The sequence below is a fragment of the Carassius auratus genome, unplaced genomic scaffold (assembly GCF_003368295.1).
Source record: "Carassius auratus strain Wakin unplaced genomic scaffold, ASM336829v1 scaf_tig00001679, whole genome shotgun sequence".
Classification (NCBI taxonomy): Eukaryota; Metazoa; Chordata; class Actinopteri; order Cypriniformes; family Cyprinidae; genus Carassius; species Carassius auratus.
In genome coordinates, this window is record NW_020523380.1 from 275,622 (window position 1) to 302,070 (window position 26,449).

Genomic DNA, 26,449 nt, shown 5'->3' on the forward strand with positions numbered 1-26,449 from the left:
TAAAAATAGAAAAAAAATCTAAAAATGGTAAATCTAAAAATATAAAATATATTTAATTTTTTTCTGTATTATTAGTAGTATTTATATAATATTTTTTTCTCTATACTAATTTATAATAGTTTTTCCCCCCCAGAAAAGCAGAAACCCGAATGGCCAGTGCTGTAGCAGGTGTGGATTGCCGCTCGAATTAATTCTAGCACACCATAAACTGGCCAATCCGCCTCACCATGACACAGAGAGTGAGGGTCACTGGCGCAACCCAAAGCGCGTCTATCCCTTTAGCTCCTCAACAGCCACCGAAGCAGGCCTGTGTTTACCCTGACTCTGTGCGGGCGATCGCTGTGCATTTTGCACACGGTTGCTGTGCCCAAATCCCAAAAGTACAGGGTTTGTCCTTTTTTGGGCCACTTCAGTTTAGGACTACCTGCTGCTACGCTTTTAAAATGCAGGTGTGTGTGTGTACTTGAGTGTTGGGGTGGTCTGTGGGGTACGGGGTCAGGGATTAGGATCACAGGAGTGAGATGCACAGGCTGAGTTGCGCTTTAACGCGGTTAGAGAAAGGCTGAGTAAACAGGCATTCTTCTGTGTTTGTGGCTCCCACACTGAGAACAGTGGAAGCGGTGCAGCATTCTGACAGGTCTCAGAGGCAGAAACCGTCCTTTATGGGGGGATATCTCCTCTCAGAGGGTGTCTGATCCCACCATTTTCAACTATGGTATCTACTAGGAAAGCAGGCGATTCAAGTGGGCAGACGTAAGTAAAGAAATATGTCTGAATAGCAGAAAAATAAAGGTCCTTCATTCACTGAGCTGAATATATATACATATATATACACACACACACACACACACAGTACATAATCTTATGCAGGGCAGGATTTAAAAAAACAAAAACTGAAGCACAGGCTTGAGAGGATCCAAATAAATGAAACTAAATTTTTCAGCAGAGGATGCAGATCGCATTTATGAATTTGTGAGTTGTTCTTGCGAGACATCAAACGCCAGTGGTCTGTGCAACCCTTTCTTGATTTGAATTATTAACTGTGTCGACGTCGCGCACAAGCCATCCTGCCATTATAGTGTAAATTAACAAACTTTTCAAAACTAAGGCAGAAGCCAAAGAAAGCCAGTAGCTTCTTGAAGAACGAGCTTTGATACGTCTCTGAGGAACACACTCTGCTTCAACAACACGGTGACAGTCAGGCTAAAAAAAAAAAAAAAGCCTGCTGATTCAATCTTTTTCAGATCTAAATTAGTTCATTTTCTTGTATTTAAAGATGAAAACTAACCTTTAGACAGGTGCGAATCAGATGACGTCTAAAGTGCTTTATTTAGAAATTAATTTATTAAAAGATCCCTGTCTTTAATTAGAAAAATTGCAGGACGGTGGAGGCAGGGTGTTGTTGTTTATTCTAGTCGACACGGCATCAATTGCAACCCATATTATTCTCTCCCTCTCCCTCTCTCTCACTGACACACACACACACACACACACACACACAGGTAGGTGAATGGAAATAAGATGGTGTGTTTTGTGTGAGCCTAACAGTACTGCGGCTGCTGCTCTACACCTCTCTCTCCCTTGCTTCTCTTTGATGTGCTCCTGAAAATGTCACCAGTCGTCAAGGCATTTTTTTTCTCTCCACTCTCTCTCTCTCTCTCTCTCTTTTTACCACTCATACGAGCGAGACAATTTGCTGTCGCTCACCCCCCTACCCAGAATGCCTACCGGTTTCCACCGCTATCTGGTAGCCAGCTTCCAGCCTCCGAGATGACCTTTCCAGCCTCTCTGTGTTGTCCAACAGATGTGCTCTCTGAAACAAACCACAGATGGAAAGAAAACAATGAGAGTGATTGAGAAGACTGGGACATTATTTACAGAGACATATTCAACACACAATAGACACACTAAGACAAAAGGGGACAGACCACTTAGTTTTAATTTAACTTATACATTGATTTGAGAATATCTATCTAATTATGAGCTACGTTTCAATAATTGGACTGATCTTTGGGCAAATTCCAAAGCACAAAAGGACGGAGCTCCAATCGAACTACTTTCCTTCTTCTTAATTGAGGCTTCCTTCTTGCAGTGGCTTTGTTCTGAAGGTGTTGCCAGATTTAATTACCTTACATTTAAAACCATGGCAAAGATTAGCATGGGAGGGATGGCTAATGGAGCAGTAATATATTTTCAAATGTTGCTTCAGATAACCCAATATCTGTTAGTCTGAGAAGTTCAAGATGCCACCATAAACCTTGTTACATTATTTATTTGTTGTGTACACTCTCACAAATAAAGGCATCTAAGGTTCAGCGAAAACCTTAAATATCCATGGAAGCTTTCCATACAACAAAAGGTTCTTTATAGTAGAAAAAGGTTATTCAGATTATTAAAAACACACACAAACAAGACTCTTGTAAGAATTGTTCCATTGAAAGTTATTTGGGGAAACCAAAATAGTTATTTAATGGCATCAGTATGAAAAAAAGAAGAAAAGAAAAAAACTTTTGGACCCTGTATTTTTAAAAGTGTATGCTGACACTTTAGTCTAAAACACTTGCTGGTTTCTCTACTGTGCAGTTTGGATGTTTTAGGGGTCACCGCAATGCAAACCAATGAGGCGTGTAAACTTTCTCAAGGAAAGATTGGATCGTCTTGCGTTGAGTTACAAATATACAAAGTCAGAAGTCATAAATGTAAGATTACAATGAACATCATGGTCAAGGGCCAGATGCATTAATATTGCACACTGTGGGCAGCATTTATATGTCCTTCAAATAATGACAACAAATATCATAAGAAAAATAACCTTGGCCATACTGAAAAAAAAAACCACTGGAGTGCACTCAGACTCATGTTTTAAGAACATAAAATTACAACAACATAAAAATGCATTAAAAAAAAAAAATCTTACTGACCCCAAAGTTTTGAATGGAAGTGTGTTTTATACAGAACTAGATATCTCATAAAAGTAGTCATAAGTAGTCTTAAACTTATTTTCTGGAAAGTCATATCATTTAAGACACTTGAACACTAAATGAGACCACTGGATTTCTATTTGAATATACATAATAGAGGAATTGTTGTATATTATTAAAGGACATTAACCTTTATTCCTGTTTACATGCACAGAAAGAATAAAGGCAGCGAGAGAAACAAGTTTCTAGTTAAGCTGTCAAAATATGCAGCGGCTAATCACTCCAAGGAAATGAAATGGAAAAATAGACAACATTCCACTTTTCAAAGTTTGACAATCACAGAGAAGGGAAAGAGGGAGAGAGCGAGAGAAAAAAAAAACTGTCTGAACTTTTTTTTTCTTCTCCTCCTATCTCTTGACAGATGTCATTTAAAATAGCTGAAATACTTTTTAATAGTTTAAGGGGGGGGGGGGGTGTTAGTAGAAAATAGAGGAAGGGAGAGAGGGAAAGAGAACAGTGGTGGGAGTGCGAATGGGGAAAAGGGAGCCATCTCTGTCTAATGAGCCCCTCTGGATCAGCTGAGATGGAGGGGACGTATTGACATGCACCGCTTAAACTAATACACCTAGACCAGGGATGTGCCTGTGTGCCTGGAAGCACAAGGCAGCGTGGGGATACTGACAGAGTAGCTCGCTCCCCTGTCTTCAAAGAGCTCAAGTGATTAGTATGTTATCATTACCATTCGAAACGTGATTTTCCTATTCCCTCTCGGCAAAGGTGACACGTCTCGGGGAGACGGCCAGCAGACTCGCGCGCCGGAAAGCCACTTCAAAGCGTTTTCTTGAATTTTTCTCCCTCGCTTGTTCTCACTCCCTCCGTCGGTCTATTTTTCGGAGGGAGTGGGGGCCGTTGATGTCTATTGTGGACGTGTGTGGGGTGCGGGAGAATAGGTTTTGACACACATCGAGGTAACAGCGAAAGGTGGCCGCGTAGGTGCAGTGACGAAAGCAGCGCCGAGAAATGGCGACTTCCTGAAAACGTGAAAGAATCCAAACGGATTCCCTCGCTCTAGCGGATTTGTTTTCGATAAACGCCCCACGTGTGCATCCAAACGCACCCGTAAGGAGATGATTAGGAGTAACAAAGCACGTAAGACATAACATATCAATTCATATACTTAAAACAAGAAGTCCTAGATGCATATCACTCACTTTCATAAACCTGAATAAAAGAAACCTCTTTTTTTTCTTGATTTATTAACTATAGAAGCAGCAGGACTGTCAAAATTGTCTCACTTTTTTGGTCTTATGGAGTTCAACAGAAGATTCTTTTAAAGAGGGCATGATAAATATTGGTGCGCTTGCGACCGCCTCTGCGTGCGCCCCTTCTCATTTGTGCCAATGCACGTATGCCTTTTTATCTGACACCTACTTTTTCTACAAAGACATTCTTAGACACTATAAATGAGAATCTTTTTTTTTTTTCGTAGCCATTTCTTTTTCTCTCGTGAAGAACCGCACAACAGTTGTAAGTTATTAACATGGAAGCCAGGAACAATGCGAATGTGATTCAAAAGAATCATCTTCACTTCTCTCCCCTCTTTTTCAAAATCAAACACAAGCGCTTGCAATCGCAATTTTCGAAAGTTTTGATGATTCCTTATTATTTCAAATGGGGAGGTGGGTGGGGGGGTTAGAGTCAAAGTGAATAATGATGACAGCTATGATTCAGACTGACTATGTGATCTTCTCCACCGGTTGTTTGGGACTTGTAAGAAAAGGAATTACAAGTGTCAAACAGCTGTGAATAAGGGTGCTAAATATTTAAACATGTTTTCAAGCTGAGGAAAAAGCACAGCTTAAAAAAAAAACAGGCTAAGTGTGTATAAGCTGTACAGGCTTTGATTCAAATTCAGTAAAATGGGAGATGATGAAAAAACGTGCGATTTAAAAGCTACACATTCTGGGGTGAAAACAAGGGGGCGGCTGAACCCACTGAAGGTGTCTTTTGACCCAAGGCTGAAAAAATGCTATACTCCCATTTTGTTTGGCCATGTGAGAAAAACAATAACAACAAAAAAAGAGAAAGAAACACACAAGTCAAGGTAGCAAAGAACGCAGAACTGTGAGGGGCTGTAAATTATAAATGCAGGAGGTGGTGTGGCTCCACAAATGGGATTATTCAGCAATAGGAAGTGAAGAAATCTAAACAATAAACTGATGTTCACACACACACACACACACAGAGACACAAGAGTCTACAAAGATCCTCCAAACCAGAGGCACTGCTGAATTTCTTCTCCTATTTGAGCTAAGATGATCTTCTAGCATGCTCTGTATTGTTTACTGGTGTAGCTTTGAGATGGGGAAGAGTAAAGAAATTTATCAGGCACTTTAGATCATTATATTTGAATTTGTGTTGTTCTTCTTTACAGTACATAACAGGATGACACATACTTACAGCGGTTATGAATTAGTAAAATGATGCAAGTGTCGTTTTACTTTCAAAAGATGACAGAAGCGGAGATAAAGTTTTTCTTTTTTCCCATCCATAAATATTTAACACGCCTTTACAATTTCTTCAAGATAGAAAGGATCAGAAATTTGCATTGTAAATTCGGTTATCTTCAAAGATAAGCAATCACTTTCTAAACAGTTTTACAAAGGCAAGCAGAAGCATGATGCAGTGCCATCCAGTCCTCCACTGAGAGGAGGCTTCCTTTATGAATGAAGATCTTCAGATATTGTAGTGTGTGTGTCTGTATGCGTCTATGAATAGGGGAATCCCAAGTCCAAACAACAAAACACACATACATACACACACACACACACACACACACACACAACCCTAGACAGGAGATGAAGACACTGGTGAGCAAACAGTGACGACAGACTCTTTTTGCCGTAATCCACATGCATGCACACTTCCTAGTCAAATGAATGGTACAAATACAAAAGGACATTACAAATCATCCCGGTTATCTCTAAATAAGAGGCAGGCTATTGTATTCTCATCCGCTGAGCGGGGGGAAACGTCTGTGGGCTGCTTCCTAATGGTGCACAAAGAAAACTCTGCAGTTGGCTGTAAATCCACAATTCTGTTATATTTAGAGCCATGCATGCTACTAAATTACTGGCAAAAGGCAAAAAATTGTAAACAAACACTTAAACATACTTTATTTTATAGGATGTAAATGAAATAAGGGGTTTGGGTTAAAGGAGTTTACACCTGCTGCATACTCCTCAAGTAAGAAAATACTTCAAAATATTACTTTCAAAATAAATGCTCTGGAAAGCACATTACAAAGGTGATCTAATTGCACATATAGATGACATTAGCACTTAACATATTGTAAGGTTTGGGGACAGCAAGATGTTTTATGGTTTCTGAAAACAAAAAACGGGTCTTATGGTTATATTAAAAGACTATATAGTATTTATAGTATAGTATATTTTTTTTTTTATATTTTAGTATGTTTTAAAATGCAATTTATTCCTGTGATGGCAAAGCTGAATATTCAGAAGCCATTACTTGAGCGTCACCGGATCCTTCAGAAATTTTGCTTTGGTGCTCAAGAAACATTTATTATATGAATGTTGAAAACAGCTGTGATGCTTACAATTTTGGGGGGAAATTTTGTAGGATTCTCTGACAAAATCTTTTCTAACATTATAAATGTCTCTACTAACACTTTTGAAGAACTTATGCATCCTTGCTGAATAAAAAAAAAAAAGTAAATAAAAAAAATATGTTTGAATGTCGTGTATGTATATATAATATATGTATATACACACACATATATATATATATATTTGCTAATTTCCTCTACATGCATATTTTGATTACTTTTGTTATAATCTAACATTCACTTTTTACAACATTTTTATTGTTTCATTGTTTAACATTTTCAAAAAGACAAAATAGCACAGAATATAATATCAATATGTTCATAAACCGCTAGATGGTTAAAAACTGAAAATATTGAAACATTTTTAACTTGATATTTCTTATTATATATATTGTTTAAATATAGTCACAATTTTACCATGCAGAATACTTAACAGCTAAAGCACAGCATGCTAATGGGACAAAAAGTGTTAACTTCACTAATCAAATAGAGTTGGACGAATAGTTGACCATCATAAAAGCATATCCAGATCTCCCCCTCCCTTTTTATTATAACAGCATGTCTCATTGCGCTTTCAATTTGGGTGAATGTTTTGACAAGCTGATTAAGTCTTTTAAGGTCACATCTTTGATTCGTTTACTCATAGAGCAGGATATAGAAATGAGCCTAATTTTGAGCTCAATCAAAAGAGACTTTAAAATCAGATAGGCCTTTTTTATGCTAACGAATGGGGTAAATGAATGGAGGGTCCACGGGAAAAGGAGAAGACCAAAATGCGAAGGAAGAGCAGCACTTACCTCTTCACGTAACTTTATCAACTGCCACATGAAGGCACAAAATAGAGGGAAGGGGGAAAGATAGGGAGAAAGAAAGAGAGTGAGAGAGATGGATAAAAAGCCAAGACATGGCAGGAAGCAGTTCAGTCATGTGGCTGGTTACAGAATTAACCTTGACGATTTATCTGTTGGCATGTTTAGCATTTAGAAATCACAGACGAACACATTAAAAGAAGCTAAACCCGAGACTCATCCCGACTTTCTTGAACAAACAAAGATCAAGTTCTCATGCTGTCACATTAAACAAAGAGACTGGGAATGGATATCTCAACTCACGACATCTAAACTATCATCATCAAGGAAGAGGGGGAGAGAAACAGTCACATCACAGCACTTGATATGGCATAAGGGGGAAAAAAACTCTAGCGTTTAAGTCGGAACTGTAGGATAATACAGATTTCGTACAGTAAGAAAGGAAGCTTTGAGGAATTAGGCTCCTTAACGACAACGCGGCAGGATTCCTACTTCTTGGCTAAGAAACAGAAAGTGACACCAAGCAATGCTCCTTTTCATTATTACAGGATGTGCCCATCATTTTTGACTTGCTATTAATGTCCAATTAGAGTGTATTATGCATTAGGCCCCTGAGGAATGAATGTGTATACATAAACAAAGCCAAGGGGTTGTACCTTATTATGGAAACAACCTACCATTTTTTGCATGTATAGGTTATTAATTTTTAATGAAAGGGAATTGGGAAACACTTTAATATAGGGCTCAATTCTCACTATTAACTAGTTGCTTAATAGCATGTCTATTATCAACATACTGGCTGTTTATTAGTACTATAATGCACATAGTATGCATTCTACATCCCTAATCCTACCTAATACCTATACTTAACAACTACCTCACTAACTATTAATGAGCAGTTTATTGTGGCAAAATGCATATCCTATGGTTTGTTAATAGCGAGAATTGGACTTTAAATTTAAGTGTGACTTTGAATTGCATATTAAAACTAGTAAAACAGAGAATGCATGTTTTGCTGTGAATCCAGTGGCTATTGAAAGAAGCTAACATACTTAAGTAGATTAAGCATTTAAAGAAGCTCTTCATTACAGCCTCTTTAGGTAACACAAGTAATTCTCAGCAAAAGGTGAGTTACTTATCTGCAGCACGCAACATATTCAGAAGAGGAGGGGAAGAACAAGTATCTTAATTTGTCAGCCGTTGCAGGTGATTTTTTTAATTTCCATTTCTTGCCAGAGATTAAAGGTTAGCAGATCTGAGGGGAAGCTCTGGGACATTATTAAAGGCCTCTCATCTCTTTTTGTGTGCGCTGGTCATTTTTAATTTTGCTATTTTTAAACCATTCGCTATCATATCAGGAGAGAGACAGAACTCGGATCAGGAATTATAAACTTAATGCCTTACTCGAAAGGCAGAATCTATGGTCGATGGTCGCCGCTGTCGGTGGGGACGACATGTTTCAAATCTCCCATCTGCCGTGGGTTCACAACAAAGCTTTGGTTGAAGTTTATCTTGAAGTACGTCAGTATATCTAGGATGCAATGTTTCTGATATAAAGTATCTTTAGGAAAAAATACATAAATATATAATATAAAAACTAAAAAGAAAAGCAATAAAAATGTAATAAAAACATCATATAAATAACAATGTAACTATAAAATGTACACAATAAATGAAAAAAATTATGTTTAAACATTTAAATGTAGGAAATAAAATACAATTATTATTATTAAAAATAAAAAAATACATAAATAATTACATAATTGGATTATGTGCTAAAAGAATAAGTTACAATACATATATCCTAACAAAATAATGAGCTGGTTAAAAAAATAAATCATGATAATAAAAAAAAAAAGGAAAGTAAAAAAAAAAAAAGGAAGTTAATTTCCAATATTAAGTAGGAAAAATTTACTTTTACAATTAGAACCAGGAATAAAGTCAAGCCACATTGCCGCTCCTAACTGAGTATTATTTTTGCCTTATTATTAATACATTGCCTGCATTATTCAAAAGGCCAGTGTTTGTGAATACGCTATAGAAGTGGCTATTTAGGTTTGCTGTGAGCCCACCCGTGCTAAACATAACCCTGCAGACCGTCTCAATGAACACCAAACAAACCTTGTTCTATCATATTTGTGCTGCTTGGACGATTGCGAGTCCTCGCCGAGGATTTACCAGGAGAATCTGGAAGACTTTAAGCTTGCTGTTGTTCTTTTCTGCAGTGTGTTTTCCTCTTTAAACCAAACCAGACAACCAGTCTTTTGTTGCTTTACCTGAACTCGCAAGCAAAAAAAAAACTTAAAAAAAATGTGCTAAATCGTTTAATTATGTTGTGATGAGTTCATTCCTTCGTTTTTATATTTTTATTTATGTGGCTGTTATTCGAAACTGCACTGCTGCAATTTTTCTGTTATGATAATCAGCGGATTTTCAAACAAAGATTTTTTTTTTTCCAATACGGAACTCGATACAAGTGGTAATCTGCTTCCTTTGTAGCCTGGAAAATCTGGTCCACGCCGGCTCAAACCTGCCCAATCTCTCATGGCCATGCCTTCTGCTGTGTCTGAAATCGAAACTATTCCGCAGAGTATTCGCGTGCGAAAAAAAAAAGTGTGTGCGCTCACACAAGAACGTGTGTGGTAAAAATGTGTGTGTTATGGGTGGAAGGGGGAGGGGGAGGGATGCTGAAGAAAAAAGTGCGACGGTAGACCACCACATTATTAAAAAAAAGAGCGATAGCGCCAATTCCGTCTCTGTCCACATACAGATAACGAATAAATGCCGAACTCTATTAAACCGTCTTTTAGCTATTATCGCCGGGCCAACACGATATTTTCAGAACTTATGACGGTTCCCTATTTACTTAGCTATAAATCCTCGCCATGTAACGAACAGATTTGTGAGTGGTAATGATCTGCTCAGCCAGGGCTATATGAAATGATCCTGACCCCTTTTAGATCGTCAGGAATTAAATTGACCGACTCACCCCCGTACCCCACCCCACATCTCTTCCCCTCTGCTCTATCGCTCCTGTCTCGCTCGATAAAAAAACCTGAAGTTCTGACCACTCCACTCACAGCAAGTCTTGTGTTAGCCTCCTTAGTTTAATTCATTATTTTTTTTCATTATTTTTTATTTTAAATGGAAATCAAGTTAATTCAACACCTGAAGTCTGATCGGAAAAACTGGTCCTTCTTTTCCCGGTCAAGAAAACAATTATGCATATTTAAAATGCATGTGTCAAACTGATGCAGAACATAAATGTCTATGAGATGGTTTTTTCCTACTTCATGGAAAATGGGATAGATAAATAAATAATGCATTTATAATATAATACTTATTTTTATATAATATAATATTTAAATACAGATATTTAGTACATTTATATAAATAGTGTTAATATAACCATTGTTATAATTTATAACCTATTATAATAGTTATATATTATATTATAATTTTAATATTTAATATTTAAAATCTATTATAATATTTATATAATAATTTTTTATATAATATAATATTTAAATACAGATATTTAGTAAATTTATATAAATAGTTTTAATATAATCATTGTTATAATTTATAATCTATTATAATAGTTATATATTATATTATAATTTTTATATTTAGTATTTAAAATCTATTATAATATTTATATACAAATGTAGTATATTGCTCATCCTCATGTCCTCGTTTTTATTGTTTGTGTCTTTGTGTGAAAAGAGGATTTTGATATTGTAGGTGAGAGTGGGGAGCTTGACTGCATCTTAGGAAATAAATATAAAAACATCCCAAAGCACTTCATCCATTTACCAGATCATTGCCTGCAATCTAACATGAAGCATCTCTCTTGTTATTGTCTTTAATGTCTTGTTATTAGGGAAATTATCTTTAAGTGTTTAGAGAATGGCTAATATGAAAAAGAATAAGAAACTTCAGGAACTGAAATATAATCCTCTTTAACTATTGTCCTATTCTTCAAACATCACTAAAGTGAATAAAGTATGAAAGCCTGCATTTTAAAAATCCATATCAAATGAACTACTGTGTCATCCACGACGATTCATAATTGTTTTTGATTAAAGAAGCTGTCATCGAATGCAGTTTGAATAACAACTCGATTAATATGATTTGGCATACACTGATCTTATAAAAGGAAAGAACGGAGTCAATGAAAAAAAACAAACGCAAGTTAGAATTTTTCTTTTCTTTGGCAAGAATTTGATAAAACCATCAATGTCTAGCTGTGGGTTTGACAGCTCGAGGGACACTTCTACTCTCAACTTCGTATGATGTGTCACACTCGTTTTTTGTGACCCACTAATTTGGTAAGAATATGCATATCAACTACCCATCACGCGTAACGCTACATATGTTTGAAAGATGTGTGGTGCAAAGGTCATGTGTGAAATGCTAATGAGGGGGGAAAATACAAAAACAAAAAAACACTACTTTAGCAGTTACAAATGATCTCACGGCTCTTTCACAAGGTGCCTGTGGATACACTTACTTGGAGTGTGTGTTGACATGTGGGATATTCAATAAATACAGTAGGATAATTAAAAGTATTATGGGGTTTGCTTTTAAAAGCAGCTGTTTAAGGGATAAAACTGGGATAAAATGGAAAATAGTAAAAACCCACTTTAGAGTATATGAGTGTGAATAATAATATAATATAATATAATATATGTACACACAATAAAAAAAACATTGAAAATATAAATCACACATACTTTATATACAACTAATGTTTGATTTTTTGTTAAATTATATGTAATTAAAAATTGTTTTAATATTTTTAAATATTACTTATTTACAAATATTTTAACATTTATATTAAATAACATGTGCACACACACATATATACACACAAACTTATTCATATAAACAAAAAAATCTAAACTCATACAAATATGCATATGTGTGTGTGCGGGTGTGAAAAGATATTTAAACTAGTTCGAAAAAATATTTCTTTTATTTCTATTTGAAATAATACTAACCCCTCATTTCATTTTTTTATTTACATAGTTCCCCCCCCCCCCACCCTCTGTTTAATGAACTTTGAAAGCAGTCATTATTTTTGGGATTTAGTTGGGGGGGGGTTGAAGAATATGGACTCAGGCGGAGGGTGAAGAGCTGGGAGAAAACGTGAATTTAACACAATCTGGTCCTGCCCAGATGCTGGTTAGCGCCTAAAGCCCATTCAGTATTTGGGCAGCTTTGCATTAAACAGTGTTGCTTCTGCATGACTGGGTGCCAATGCCTGCCTCTCTCTGCCCCTCGTGGCCTTGACCCGTCCTCACCCCGAGCAGCCACCCACACTGGGAAAACACAGCCCCTGATTAACACCCTACCTGACTCTCTGAGGAGCCCCCATCATCCCCCAGGAGCTCGTTCCGCACCTCATCACTGTAGGCAATACGTGACCTTTTCTGCAATGGGAAGAGGTTGAGAGAGGAAAAAGAGAGAAAGTAAAAAGACAGAGAAGGAAAAAGAAGAGGGGCAAGGGGAGAAAGAGAGAAAAAAACAAGCATTAGTTCACTTGACTTGAAAAATCACACATTTCTAAAACACGAGAGCCCCCTGTTGGATCAGCAAACGAAACAAAAATACTTACACTAGGTGAAATACTGAGGCAAGTGAGCGAGCGTGTGCATGTATGCGTGTGTGTGTTAAGAAAAGAGAGGAAGTGTGCTTGCATGTGTGAGTGTAATATAGTTCTACTGTGGCTTGAGTGAACCGGAGCCCTTCGATACAATAGCAAAGCCCCCCTTTCACTTAAATAAATAAAAAGTGTAGAATGGCGGGCCGTAGTACAAGACAGAGGCAGGGAGCATCTTAGGAAAGTATCAGTTGTCAGAGGGAAATGTGTTCTGGGGGCTGTCACTGCTGTCAGTCCTGTTCTCTGGCAGACCCTGTGATAATACCAAGCCAGGGAGCTAGACAGAGAATAATTCATCACCCAGGTCGACGCGATTGGCGTGCCATCAGATTTGGGTTCGTTCCTCGTCTCTTCTCCGCTACACAGTTGGGAAAAAGAATGCCGTGTCCATAAAAGAAAGCGCGCACACACACCCCCAACACTTCAGAGCGTGCCACCTCCGATTCAGGGAGCGCAGAAGCAGAGTATGGCATGTTTACAAACACAGCCGACCTCTTCAAATACCCTCCAAACTAAACACACACACTGGTGGTGCGGAGGAAAACACACACACACACACACTGAGATAACGTTTACTAAGAGCCCTTTGCTTCCCTCTGTTCGCTCTCCTGCGGGCTGGCAGTCTTCGGGAGGAAGAGAGCAGGGAAAGGTGCAGGCGAGCCACGGGAAAACTGAACCGCAAAATAACTGCTATCCAAGAACTGCATTTTGTGATGCAATGCTGTGTCACAATTGCTCGCAGAGGATGCAGTCAAATCCAGGAGGATAGGACAAGAAAATCTAATAAAAATAAAGTGTTTTCAGAGAGTTTTATCAGCGAATCTACAATTTATCATCAATTTAATTTTGAAAAATGTGTAGCAAATTAATTTGCACTATGCAAAATTGTATCTATCTATCTATCTATCTATCTATCTATCTATCTATCTATCTATCTATCTATCTATCTATCTATCTGCCTATATGTGAAGTTGATGGCTTTAAAATCACTGTTTAAATTTAAATAACACATATCACAAATTATATATAAATATATATATATATATATATATATATATATATATATATATATATATATATATATATATATATATATATATATACCTGTGTGTGTGTGTGTGTGTGTGTGTGTTCATTTTTTTATAATTTTGAACAGAACATTCAAAGCCATCAACCGCTTGCTGATAAATTAGAAAAACTGAAATTATAACCAACTAACTTTCATTTTATATCTTTATACCTACGTTAAATATTACTAACAATCTTTTTTTGACATCATTTTTAAACCCTCTGTTTAAGGAACTTTGAAAGCAGCTGTTTATTTACTGATTTGTTTTCGGGTTGGGTGTGGGGGGGGCATTTTTAAAAGAATAAGTAGCAATGAATTTGCACTATTCCAAATTTTTTGAAACTGAATGTAGCATTCTTTACATTTTGATCACAAACAACAGTAGTTAATATAAAGAACAGATGTAGGAATTGAGATTTCTAAAAAGGAGACTGACAGATCATTCAGTTTTAAAATATATACGCGTGTCATATCTCACATGTCATTTCTTATTTCGCATTATATTCAGCAATCGTTTATATCGGTCTCCACATTATTTCACAGACGAGCAAGCACCACAAACAAAGCGCATCTTCTGACAAGGAAAGAAAAAAAACACACCCACGTGCTCCTCCTTAGTCGAGTTACACCTTAAACAACAGCAGAGGAACTTTGGGGAATGTCGGCATGTTCATAATTGAAAACGGAAGCCTTGGAGATGTCTTCATTTGAATGCACACACTATCGTCTTCAAACCCGATTCGAACCCTTCTTCTTCTAAATAGCTGTTTGTTGTAGCTGAGAGCATCAACCACTTTCACAATGTAACCTTTGAGTGCATCTTGCACAAAAAGAATGGCAAATGCAGCCTTAAGTCTTCGAAGGGGAAAACTAGTCACAGAAACAAAGCGAGATGCCTCTCCCTGCCCGTTTACACCATTTTGCAACTCCCCCTGCAGTAAAACAAGACTCGCACTGATTATTCTTCCCTTCATCTGCTGCTATAGCACAGCAGCTGGGCAATATTGACTGCTTAACCCTAGGAAACACTTTGACTGGTACTTTGCATTAGATCGGAGCCGAGTTATAGGTTATTAGAATTATTTATTTTCCTACTTACTTATCCCCTATTTGCCATGGATTAATAAAGAGGAGTTCTTTTTTCAGATCATTGGGGTATTGCATATTTAATCATGACCCAAAATGACCTAAAATCAATTGGAATGATATAAAAGTAAAAAAAAAAAAAAAAAAAGAAGAAGAAATAACCAATGGATTTTAAAGTTCCTACATATTGCATAGTTCATCTGGAGCACTCAATATAAACCCCGGACTAAAAACATAAAAACCCAGAGAGAAGGCTTTGTATCTGTAAGAATGAAAATACTTTATTGCTACAGAAAAAAAAATAATAATAATAAGTGAAATCTTGTTTAATCTGTTTGAAAGGTCTTTCTCTTGTCACTTGTTTTAATCTTGGGTGAGAATTTGCTTCTATTCCCGGAAGCATAGGGAGAAAGTACAAAGATCCGTCTTAACTTTATGCAAAGTGGTCTGACTGCCTTTTAAAACAGACATGTCTCATCAAACCAGAAACCAGGGTTTTTTTTTGTCCTGTCGAAAATGTGTGTTGTACCTCTGGTGACGTGATGTACAATGCAAAAAGAAAACTGTTCAACCACACAATAATAGCATTTGCATCGCGCGAGCTAAATATTTATATCAGCTAGAGAAATTATCATATATTGTCTGTGTACTGAAATTCATATGAACAAAACTCCAGCAGATATTGGTCTAATAAATGTATCATTATATAAATATAAAAGCATAATAAAAACATCTTATTTAAAACATCCTGTTGTAACAATACAATTAATCAAAAGGGTTAAAACCATAATAAGAAAAAAACCTAACCTTTAGTTCTAAGGGCAGGAAAAGTGAAAAATAAATGTTTAAATGTTAGAAATAATTACCACAAAAATATCTTATTAAAAATCAACTGCTATCTCTTATTGTTCATCATTATTATTGCATTATTATTATTATTTTTAACACACTACACACTGACAGCAAACGGCAACACAAGGACACAAATAATAATGGAACCTGAACTGCAGCAAAAGTAAACAGTTCATTAGAGAGGCATTAAAAGGCATAAAAATACCCAGGGGCAGAGTTTAATGAGAGGCCCTGAAGTGACACTGCCAAAGCTGTTTCCTCCACTTTTCCACTCGGAAACCACACGGCTGGTGGCAAACCGTGAAGAGCAATTAATGATATTTAATTTATAAAGTGTGTTTCATTAAGTATTTCGCACCAGTGAGAAAATGTCTGGCCAGTTCTGATTTCGAGTTAATGGGACTTTAGTCAAAAACAATGTGGCTGCCTCAAATTGCCATTTAACCTTTTCTTTCTGCAGCTAATAATCTGCTGAAAATGTTTAAGGGGAATTCACGATTCAAGTGGGGTGGGGTCGGGGGGATAAGCAAGAAAAAAATAAATCACATCATATTGCTGATTGCTGGAACAAAAAAATAAAATCTAAAAAGCAAATGAGAAAAAGACTATGACTAACAATGAATGGCGTTAAATATAAAGAAATGTGATTGTTATTAGGGCTTTGTGTGCATGTGTCTTCGGTGTTTTGTGATGTTAAGCAACAGTAGACAAAGCGTCGTGTGTTTTTTTTTCTGAGTGCATCTAGTCTAGAGTAAAGTGCTGTAGTGGCTGAAGAAAGCAAAGACCTTTTCAAGCAGGCTCCAGTATCACAACAGTCTTAAATAATGCATCTCAACCTAGCAGGGGTCTAACACCATCCGCGAGCAGAAAGAATACTATTCACACATGCACGGGAAGCTTTACATCCACCCGCACTCACATAATGTTGTTTTTCTCTTTTAACATCGAGAAAATAAATTGTAGAAGGTTGTGTACTTGTGTTTTTTTTTTTGCACTTGATACAAAATCAGATAAAGGCAAAGTAATGATGGTTGCAGGAGGGTCTTTGTGCCTCTGTGATTTGTTCTATAGTCTTTGGTAATATCACATCAGTCATATGGGTGATAGATGGACAGATGCGTTTTGTTTAGTGTGCGTCGTTGTGACATTTATGTTAGTCACTTGCGGTAAAAATGGCAGGAGCTGTGCACAGCACATGGTCTGATATCAGCATGGCGTCTCTCATTAGCACAAAGGTTCCTGGTGTGTGCTTTTAATTCACAAAGCATTGTGTACTCAAAAAACAAATCATGGACAGAAAAAAATTCAGGAACAGATCGAGGCCACAGAGACTAAAATTACATGAATATGTTATTTTGATATATCGTTGTAGAGAATATTGCTATTTGTACTTAATAAATGAATAATATATAATATAATTTATAATATATTTATAAAAAAAACAATTATGATATATCATATAAGCTAAATAATTAAATTACAAATCTCTGTGGCTAAATTCTAACAATTGTTGTAGATTACCATATCAAATAAAAGTAATTTTCATAAATAATTATTTTATATTTCCAATTTATTCTAATTAAAATAATTACAATTTAATTTAAATGCTATTTTATGTTATACTGAATGCAGTTATAGCACAGTTTTCATTATCGCTTTATAATTAAAGTAATATTTTTTCACTAATATTCTAATATGTATTATAAAAAATATATATATATAATAAAACCAGTTATAAAAATTACTGTCCATAAAAGAAAGATAAAACTCTGTAATTATTACAAACATCATACGTAAAATAACAACAAAAGGAACATTAAGGGGTAAAAAAAAAAAAAATTGTAATTTATAAAATGACGCCAAAAAAGTAGTCCGAACAAAGTTTCTAAATAACATAACTAAACAACAGATATTTCTGTGAATGTCATGTTTGAAAAACCAAGCGCAGTCAATAAACCTAACGACCCACATACAGAGAGCGAGGGGAAAAACCATTGCAAGAGAGCTCCCAACAAAAGAGCAAATTCAAGCAGCTTTGATTGAAGAATCGGCATATACTTCTTGAAGGCCGGGGAGTCGCTGCGAATGGTTATTTCTTTAAGGCATAAGCGCCGATTAAACCCAATATTAAAATATGGAAGCTGTTCTAATGAAAAATCAAAGCCCGTTTCTCTGGCTGCTGAGCTTTTTCTCCCATTAATGCTGGGCCGGTGCAGGCACTGGTAGAGCAGACCCCGGCTAGGCAAGAGTGGAGAAATCAATAGAGAAGAGCCGGTGGGGAGGGAGACTGCCGGAGCTGGCTCCCATCACAGCACTCTCCTCTGGCGTGCAGTGGGGAATGAAACGGGCCTCCCTGGGTCAGCACCACAGAAAAGGTGAGATTAGAGGAAATGGAGGAGGGATTTCTGAGGCACAAGATACCTGGCGAGCCAGGGACCAATCGCCCATTAGCCTGTGGCTACCTACATATGGTTCACTGAACCCTGCACAGAAAATAACTTCTTTTTTTCTAGTCTTTCTTCACTTACCCACATTCGTCTTTCTCTCTCCATCTAACTCCCTCCTTTTAAAACAAGAAAAAAAGAAAAGATCTGTTTGTTTTGTTTTTTTCTTCTGAACTAAGTTCATCCCATATTTAGTATCTGATGTCTGTTCTGAGTGTTTTATCCAAGAACACTCGGAAGCAACCAGTCATAAAGAAAGCCAAACTTATATGCTATTACTGTGTCGAATACACACGGGAACGAATTGCTACGCGCTGAATAATGCCCTGCTCGGTCTCTCCCTCTCCTCCTCGCACTGCGACTATTGTCTGGGATGAATGTTCACGTCATTAGCATTAAAATACCCAAACACACACAGCAGCTTAACCACATCATTAATTCTATACATGCATGTATATTTGTCAATGCCCTATGTGCACCAAATTCAAATGGAGATTTAAACAAAGGCCTCATCCACAGTCACAATGAAGAGCAGTCCTGTGAAATCAACTGCAAGCGTTCATCACAATAGAGCTCAAGATGGAAGTTCAAGACAAGATATTTATCCCGTGGCCTCTGCTAATCCTTTATATATCTCTGTCGGACAGGAGATGATCTCGAAACTCATTTACTCATTATTTTTGTAGGTGCATGTGTGGTAATTAATAAACATATTTAAATTATATAATTGACTAATTTAAGTAAAAATATTATAATTACATAATCGATTTATTTAAAAAAAGTAAAAAAAAAAAAAAACATTGAGCTATTACAATGCATTTCAAATAAATGATTTAATATAGAATAAAATTAAAACTAAATAACCCTGAATAAAAAGGCATATTTAAAATGAAAGATAAATAAAAGTACAATCATATTACAAAAATGTACGTTCAAATAAAATTAATAGAAATAAAAATAAATGTTTAACAGCAGAACAACTTTTTAAATTAATTTAAATTAAGAATATTATAAACTTGGACAACAATATAAAATTATTTAATTGCAATATACAATTATTTAATATTTAAATGCAAGGAAAAAGCACAGACTGCTACCATGACCTACTCTGTCTGTAAGCTTTTTATGTTTTAAAAAGTGTAATGTGACATTTAATTTCAGATATGCCTAATTTTAATCAACGACTAAAAGCAAATTTCCACCGCAGGCTTTAACCATCATTTTAATTCCAGCCAAAACCCTCACAGAAAAACCAAAATAACTCTCGTCCTCAATACTGAGAAAAACTAAGCAATAATTTACAGATTTCATATGCACTGTAAATATATCACTCCATTAAGGACGAGTAAGTTGATGTCTGAGACGTCAAAATGTTCCCTCTCTCTGTTTTCAGGATGTGCGTTTTAAAAGGCGGCGGAGAAAAAAAACAAGCCAATGATTCATAATACATTTCATAAATACTTCATGATTTTTCATACTTAAGCTGGTCTGGCAAATCAAAAACTTTTTGTCACCCTTTTTCGTCCCTCATGTCAGTTCATCATTTTCCGGGGGTGTCACATGTCACTTTCACTTTACAGCAGCGATAGGAACAGGCCGAGAGAGGAGACAGCTCCGCTCTGTCTGATTATCCAGCCACTCTCAAACAGACACACACACACACACACACACAAAGTGTTTGTCCTGAATTGAAAAGCTCTACCTGATCTGTGTCACAGATAACTACGAAGACAAACAGGAGATTATCCATTAAAATAACCAATACACCACCAAAAACGTATCATAATTACCAACAAATTATTTCAGTTAAATATTACTAATTTTATGAAGATTTGTAGCTAAATTCTACCAAAAATTGTAAACCACAGAAAATTATTTTATAAATATTTTTTTAATAAAAATAGTATTTTTTTATAAATAAATAATCATTTTATATATTTGTAATTTATTAATCTAATTAATATTTTTTGTTAACCTGAATGCAGTCATAGACCTAAAATCATCATCATCGTTTTATAATTATGTTTTTTTATCTATTTATTCCATAAATGATCTAATATGTCCAAATATTACGCTATAAAATAAGACTCACAAAAACGATTGCTTTTTATTGTTTTCTAGTTTGAGTAGAAAAAAAACCTCCACTTCTTATTAAGTACATTGGCTCGTCATTCCCAGCCATGGAGGCTTGATTTTCTCCTTCGAGAGTGCCACAGTCCTTCACCTCATCATTGTCCCATCACTGCGATTAGAGCACGCGCCACAGCGCTGATCTCTGCAAAGCCACACAATCCCATCTCAGAGTACCAACCAATCCGCAAGACGCCCCGCGAAAAACAACTCCGTGATAAAAGCCGTGTTCAAAAGATCGATTTAGTCCCTTCTTAAATCGGTACCATCTCAGAAAACGAATCCCATCAATCCGTGAGATTTCCATAATAAACACAAGGTTTGTAATCAGCGAGTGCGATTGGACTTGGGCGTCACAGGAGGCTTGCTAAACTCAAAGGACACAATCTGCGTTACCTTCTAAGCACCGTGAAACAATCAGACAACAGTCAAGAGTTTTTCCGAGTGCACATTCGGCTCTAATTTAAGGCGATTAAAAGTGTCGAACATCCAGGTCAAGTATGTCTGCCGTGCTTCTCTTTTGTGGAAGCTGCTGTAATAGATGACTTGGTGGGTAGAGTACAGAAACAAGTTTTGAGTTTTGATTCTGAAAGACTCAAAGCGCTTATTTGGAAAGCATGCCGTGTGTGTAAAACTTGATATAGCAAGTCTGCAGATGAGAAGAGCTCGACGATTAAAAGTTAACTTGGGGAAGTGCAACAAAGTTTGATTTGAAGTCATTGGATTTCATCAAGATGACTGACAAAACTGTGTTCAGTTCACTTATCCAACAAACCCCGAAGGGATTTAACAAACTAGAATATAGAATATAGATTTATAGAATCTTTGACCTTGGCCTTGACCGGTAATTTCATAATGTACAACTATCAGACAGACTTTTTGATAAATGTCACAAATCATTCAATAGCATCCATTTACCCCTTGCCAGACAACTTTAACAAAATAACAAAGATGCCCACAAATCGGACATTTTTTACAACTAGGACAAATGTAATATTGGAAAACTAGGTCACATTGTACAATTTCACAAGCAAACTTCTCATACACTTAATATTAGACATATTACTACAGCTGCCTTTGATAAATCAGATTCAACTCGTGGTAATGGTCATGTTTTTATGTTATTGGTCATTTTAAACAATCCTTAGACCTTACAAAATGGCTCAGAAGACTACTGAGGTCAGCCAACTCTGAGAAAACCCTGAAAATGTTTTCTTCAAAAACCACTTAATAAATATACAGCTAAAATATCTGTCCGGCGAGGACAGAGCTTCTATTTAACTTAAAAACATTCTACATAATTCAGTATTTTAGTGTATTGACCTTAATATAAATTTTCTTTCAAGGTCATTTACACTTTCTTCACGAACACGACAGAAATAAGCTGCTCTGATAAACAAACTTTGAATCGATTCAATGCCAAACAATGATAACAAAATACCTTCACCACTGCAAACATGGCTTAATAAATTCTTTATAGGGTTCTTGAATCTCAAATACGAACAGCTAGAGTCAGGAATGCAATTTACTTATTGCTTGCAGGAATTATTCAAGCAATTGTCGCGATTTTGAAGAGGGACGTGGAATTTAAAATAAGATTATTGTCTGGTGACTGTTCAAAAATGATAACAGTACATAGCATTTAGAATCTACAGAACAATCAAGCAAGCTGAACAACATATTTTCTTTGCACAACTCTGGCTTAGGTGTTCATCCATGCTTCTCTCTCTGCATTAATATAACAAAAATCACATTCACAACTCCTAGCAAATACAAACAGAAAAACTAAAATTATAATTTGCATTTCTTTTTCTGTAATCACATTTTGTTTAAAAAACAAACAAATCTAGTGTAACTGCACATTCATAAATGATTATGCAAATGTGATAGCAGCTGCTAAAAGACTTGGTCTCTGAAGTCAGTGCATTAAAAGAACAAGGAGCAAAGCAGAACACTTGAGCGAAAGAAAGTCTTTGAGTGTAGAAAGGTGGGAGAGACCTGGACTCAAACGTTCACCCGGACCCCAGCCCCTCTGCCTACAAGCTCTACTTGCCCTCCAAATGAGAAAACAAGTACCCCATCACCCAGGATCTTCACAGCGTTTAATCTCCAGGTTCCTCAAAGGAAAGAAGTCAAAAAGAGACCAACGGTCTATCTATAGCTAAGAAAATAGTGTGATTAGCAATTGCCTAAAGGCAGGGATGAGCAAGGATTTCTTCCTGATGCCTTGAACAATATCGCCATCTGTCGGTCACAGAGAGAAATGTGTTAAAACCACTGATCTATATAATGTACATCTATAATATAGATCAGTGGTTAGAACCAGAAATTGAGTCTGATAATGCATTTTAGCCAGGTTTATGGTTTTGTATTGATGTGCATAGCTGTCAACCCTCCCTGTTATTCCCAGGAATCTCCCATATTTTACCATTCTATCCCGCTATCACCCCATTTCAATATTTTTTCTGTATTTTTAGTCTTTTAATAAAATAAAAAAATACCACTGGGCATGTTTTATACGGTTGCTTCATCAAAAACCATAGAATACATAAAAAGTCTTAAAAAGCTATATTCGCTTCCGGTAAAACGACCGTTATTTTAATGGGGCAAACCTTATTATATGAATAATCACAATAAACTAATTTTAAGGTTGTCTAGTTGTCAGATCTTGTATGAAATGCATCTTTCTCACATCCTTCTGGACAGATGTAACTTTTCTTCAACAAAATGTTCTTCTTGCCTTAAACAGATATATTTTTTCCCAATTGTTTTTATTAAATTACGCCTCCATTTAATATTTTTTGACCAATCAAAAACGCGGCTAAAAGGCACTGACCTTTATGTTTGGCTTTGGCTGACATTCAGCCAAACACAAATAATTTTTTACTTTCTGTTTCAATGCTTGTTTTTATATCTTTAGCACTCTCGCCTTTTGCTAATATAAGGCCTCTGCGGGGGTTATCGGCTTTAAGACCCTGCGCCCCTATTATCAAAATAAAGCCATCATGAAGCGAGCATACCTTCGGGATGTCCTTCTGATTTCTGCCTACTTTCTTTTGAAAAATGGCAGGGTTAAGAGGTCAACGGGTCCCCGTCTGCTGCCGAACAGGAAGCTTAGTCTGGCGAGTGGGATGGAGTGAAGACTTCAAACCGCGGGTGAACGGGTGAGTGTGAGCGAGGGTAAAGAGAGAGAAGCTTCAGGGAGGCCAGAGGAGGGGAAGGGCAGGACAAGGCCTTGATTTCCCGTGGAAGCACAACAAAGCCTTTGCTTTTTTAGAGAAAGCAGCGATGGCCCTCTCCCTGACACCTCTTAGAAGTGTGCGTGTGTGCTCGCGTTGCGTGGCAGAGAGGATAAGCCATCCATGCTAAAGCATTTGCCACTTCTGAGGAGCCAGCTGAATCTCCCGGATTTAGGACAAGTTTCTGGGGTTTGCCATCAACGGTGGCTTCAGGGGGATCTGTTCTTCAAATGCACGTAGACTCAAATCACCAAGGGTAAAAAGGACTTTCAGATATCACTCTAAAAATACAAAAACATCTGTCTATTACTATTGGAAAAATGTTCATTCATGGTTATATTCTCAATTTGATTGTTATTACTATCAGAAAAAGTTTGATCTATTAAACGGAGTTTGGAAAGCACCTAACACATTTCAGACAAATGACAACATCTTGCATATCCATGAATAGTTTGCATAGAAATATATCCAAAAAACAAGGTGAAAGGCAAAGGAATGCAAACCATGAATGGTGCACTAAACCCAAACACAGCGGGTGTTAATTGCATGATAATTAAACACAGCAACAGTCAAGCAGGAGAAGCTAAAGATTAATCATCGGCCAATTAAATGCCCATGGTGAGGAACGTGAGGCCCCTCGGAGACGAGAGATCTCCACTGCGATCCAAGCTATCAGCACAGCGGCACAACATCAGATCACTGGCAAAAGATCCTTTTCAAAAGTCTCCTCATTTATGTCCGCCTTTTTGGAATCGTTGTGGATGCCGTAGCCATCTGGTAATTGATATCAAGAGCACCTTGAGTTAGGTGCAGGTGCTGAGTTTGAAAGCAACTACTTCAGATGAAGAGAATTTGCTGCGTGCTGAGACTTCATATGGTGGCATCAGTGAATGGGGAGGATCGCAAAGAGAATAAAGGCCCGTTCACACCAAGCACGATGACTATAAAGATAACGATAAAGATATAGTTCTAAAAATCGTTCTCAATATTAAAGAATAGCGGAGTCCACACTACAACTATAACGATAAAGGCACAGAGAAATGATATCATTGGAATCATTTTCAGAACGAATTTTTTCAATATAATATATATACCCACACACATATATATATATATATATATATATATATATATAGAGAGAGAGAGAGAGAGAGAGAGAGAGAGAGAGAGAGAATTTTTTGTATGCACAAGGTGGCAGGACAACAAATTACCTTTTTAACCTTTTCAACAAATAACTTAAAAAAAAAATAAAAAAAATAAAAAAATAATAATAATAATAATAATAATAAATATTATATTTTATTTATGTATATATATATATATATATATATATATATATATATATATATATATATATATATATATATATATATATATATAAAATAATATTATATATTTATATATATATAAAATAATATTATATATTTATATATATATAAAATAATATTATATATATATATATAAAATAATATTATATATTTATATATATATATATATATATATATATATATATATATATATATATATATATATATATATATATATATATATATATATATATATATACTGAGATAAATCAGTATTCACAAAATATGCATTATAAACATATATTCATATTATTGCTGTAACGCATAAGGGTTTACTAGAAATATAGTATATTAACCTGCTCTCATAAACTCTTAAAAAAATAACAAATACAAGGCCAACCTCATATTCCAAATATTAAAAATTTAAAGTTTATCGTGTTCAGTTTATCCTCTCCTTATCCAATATAACGTAACTGTGACCATCTCAGCGAAAACAAAAAGCTGTGTATTTTTTAATAGGACTATTACAGTACAGGAGGAAGAAAGACAAACATGGTGATGTAAAACAAGTAAAGGAAAAATTTGGCTTGAGAGGGAAAAGCGCCTTGAGAGGTTTGATGTGTGTGGGGTGGATTCTTCACGGGCAGACAGAGTTATGAATAACTAAACAAGGACATCTGGCAAAAAATACAGCTCTGCTCTCATTGGCCCAAGTGGTAGTTGCAAAAACTACACTCTAAATTAACCACAGTGGAGATTTCACTAACCTTCAGCGGTTTAAGAGTTGAAGAACCAAGCTTCAGACCGTGTGTGAATGTGCACATGTTTATGTGAAGAAGAAAGTGGCCAATGAAAGTATTCACTCAATACTTGTGTGATTTGTTTGGTATAAGGACGTTTTTAATACTCACAAAATCTTTCTCAAGCTTCTCCATCTCTTGTTTGTAGCTCTTCAGACGGCTGCTGTACATGCCTCGGCTCTGAATAGGGATCTCTCGAACCTCCAGGTCCATCTGCTCGAGCTAGAAACATCAATTCAATTCAGTGTAAACGATCAAACATAGCATTTTGATACAAAAACAATTAAACTGTCTAGCTTGTTTATTGTCAACTGGAGGCAGCGCAGAGGCATCGATTCAGACACCCGGCAAATCAAGTCATGTTAGGAGGCGCCGCTTCATTAAAACCTCATGCGCAGTTGAGCTCTGACAAGTACGACATGTGTCCGTGTCACACGTGAGCAAACCGGCGTGCACAAAAGGGCCCCCACTGATTTACACTGTCCAATCAACATGACAT

The 26,449-nt window shown here is 36.2% G+C and overlaps 1 protein-coding gene across 4 annotated transcripts in view; it reads right to left on the reverse strand.

The window, feature by feature from the left end:
* LOC113069502 (vesicle transport through interaction with t-SNAREs homolog 1A-like) overlaps nt 1-26,449 on the reverse strand; it is a 135,455-nt gene that overhangs the window by 101,566 nt on the left and 7,440 nt on the right. For 2 of the 4 annotated variants that reach the window (XM_026242627.1, XM_026242629.1), the window contains exons 3-6: nt 26,062-26,172; nt 12,716-12,793; nt 7,347-7,367; nt 1,729-1,813 (exon numbers count right to left, since the gene is read on the reverse strand). In XM_026242627.1, the coding sequence (XP_026098412.1) occupies nt 1,729-1,813; nt 7,347-7,367; nt 12,716-12,793; nt 26,062-26,172 (295 nt within the window). The remainder of the gene's footprint in view (nt 1-1,728; nt 1,814-7,346; nt 7,368-12,715; nt 12,794-26,061; nt 26,173-26,449) is intronic. The other 2 variants (XM_026242628.1, XM_026242630.1) reach the window with 1 other exon arrangement.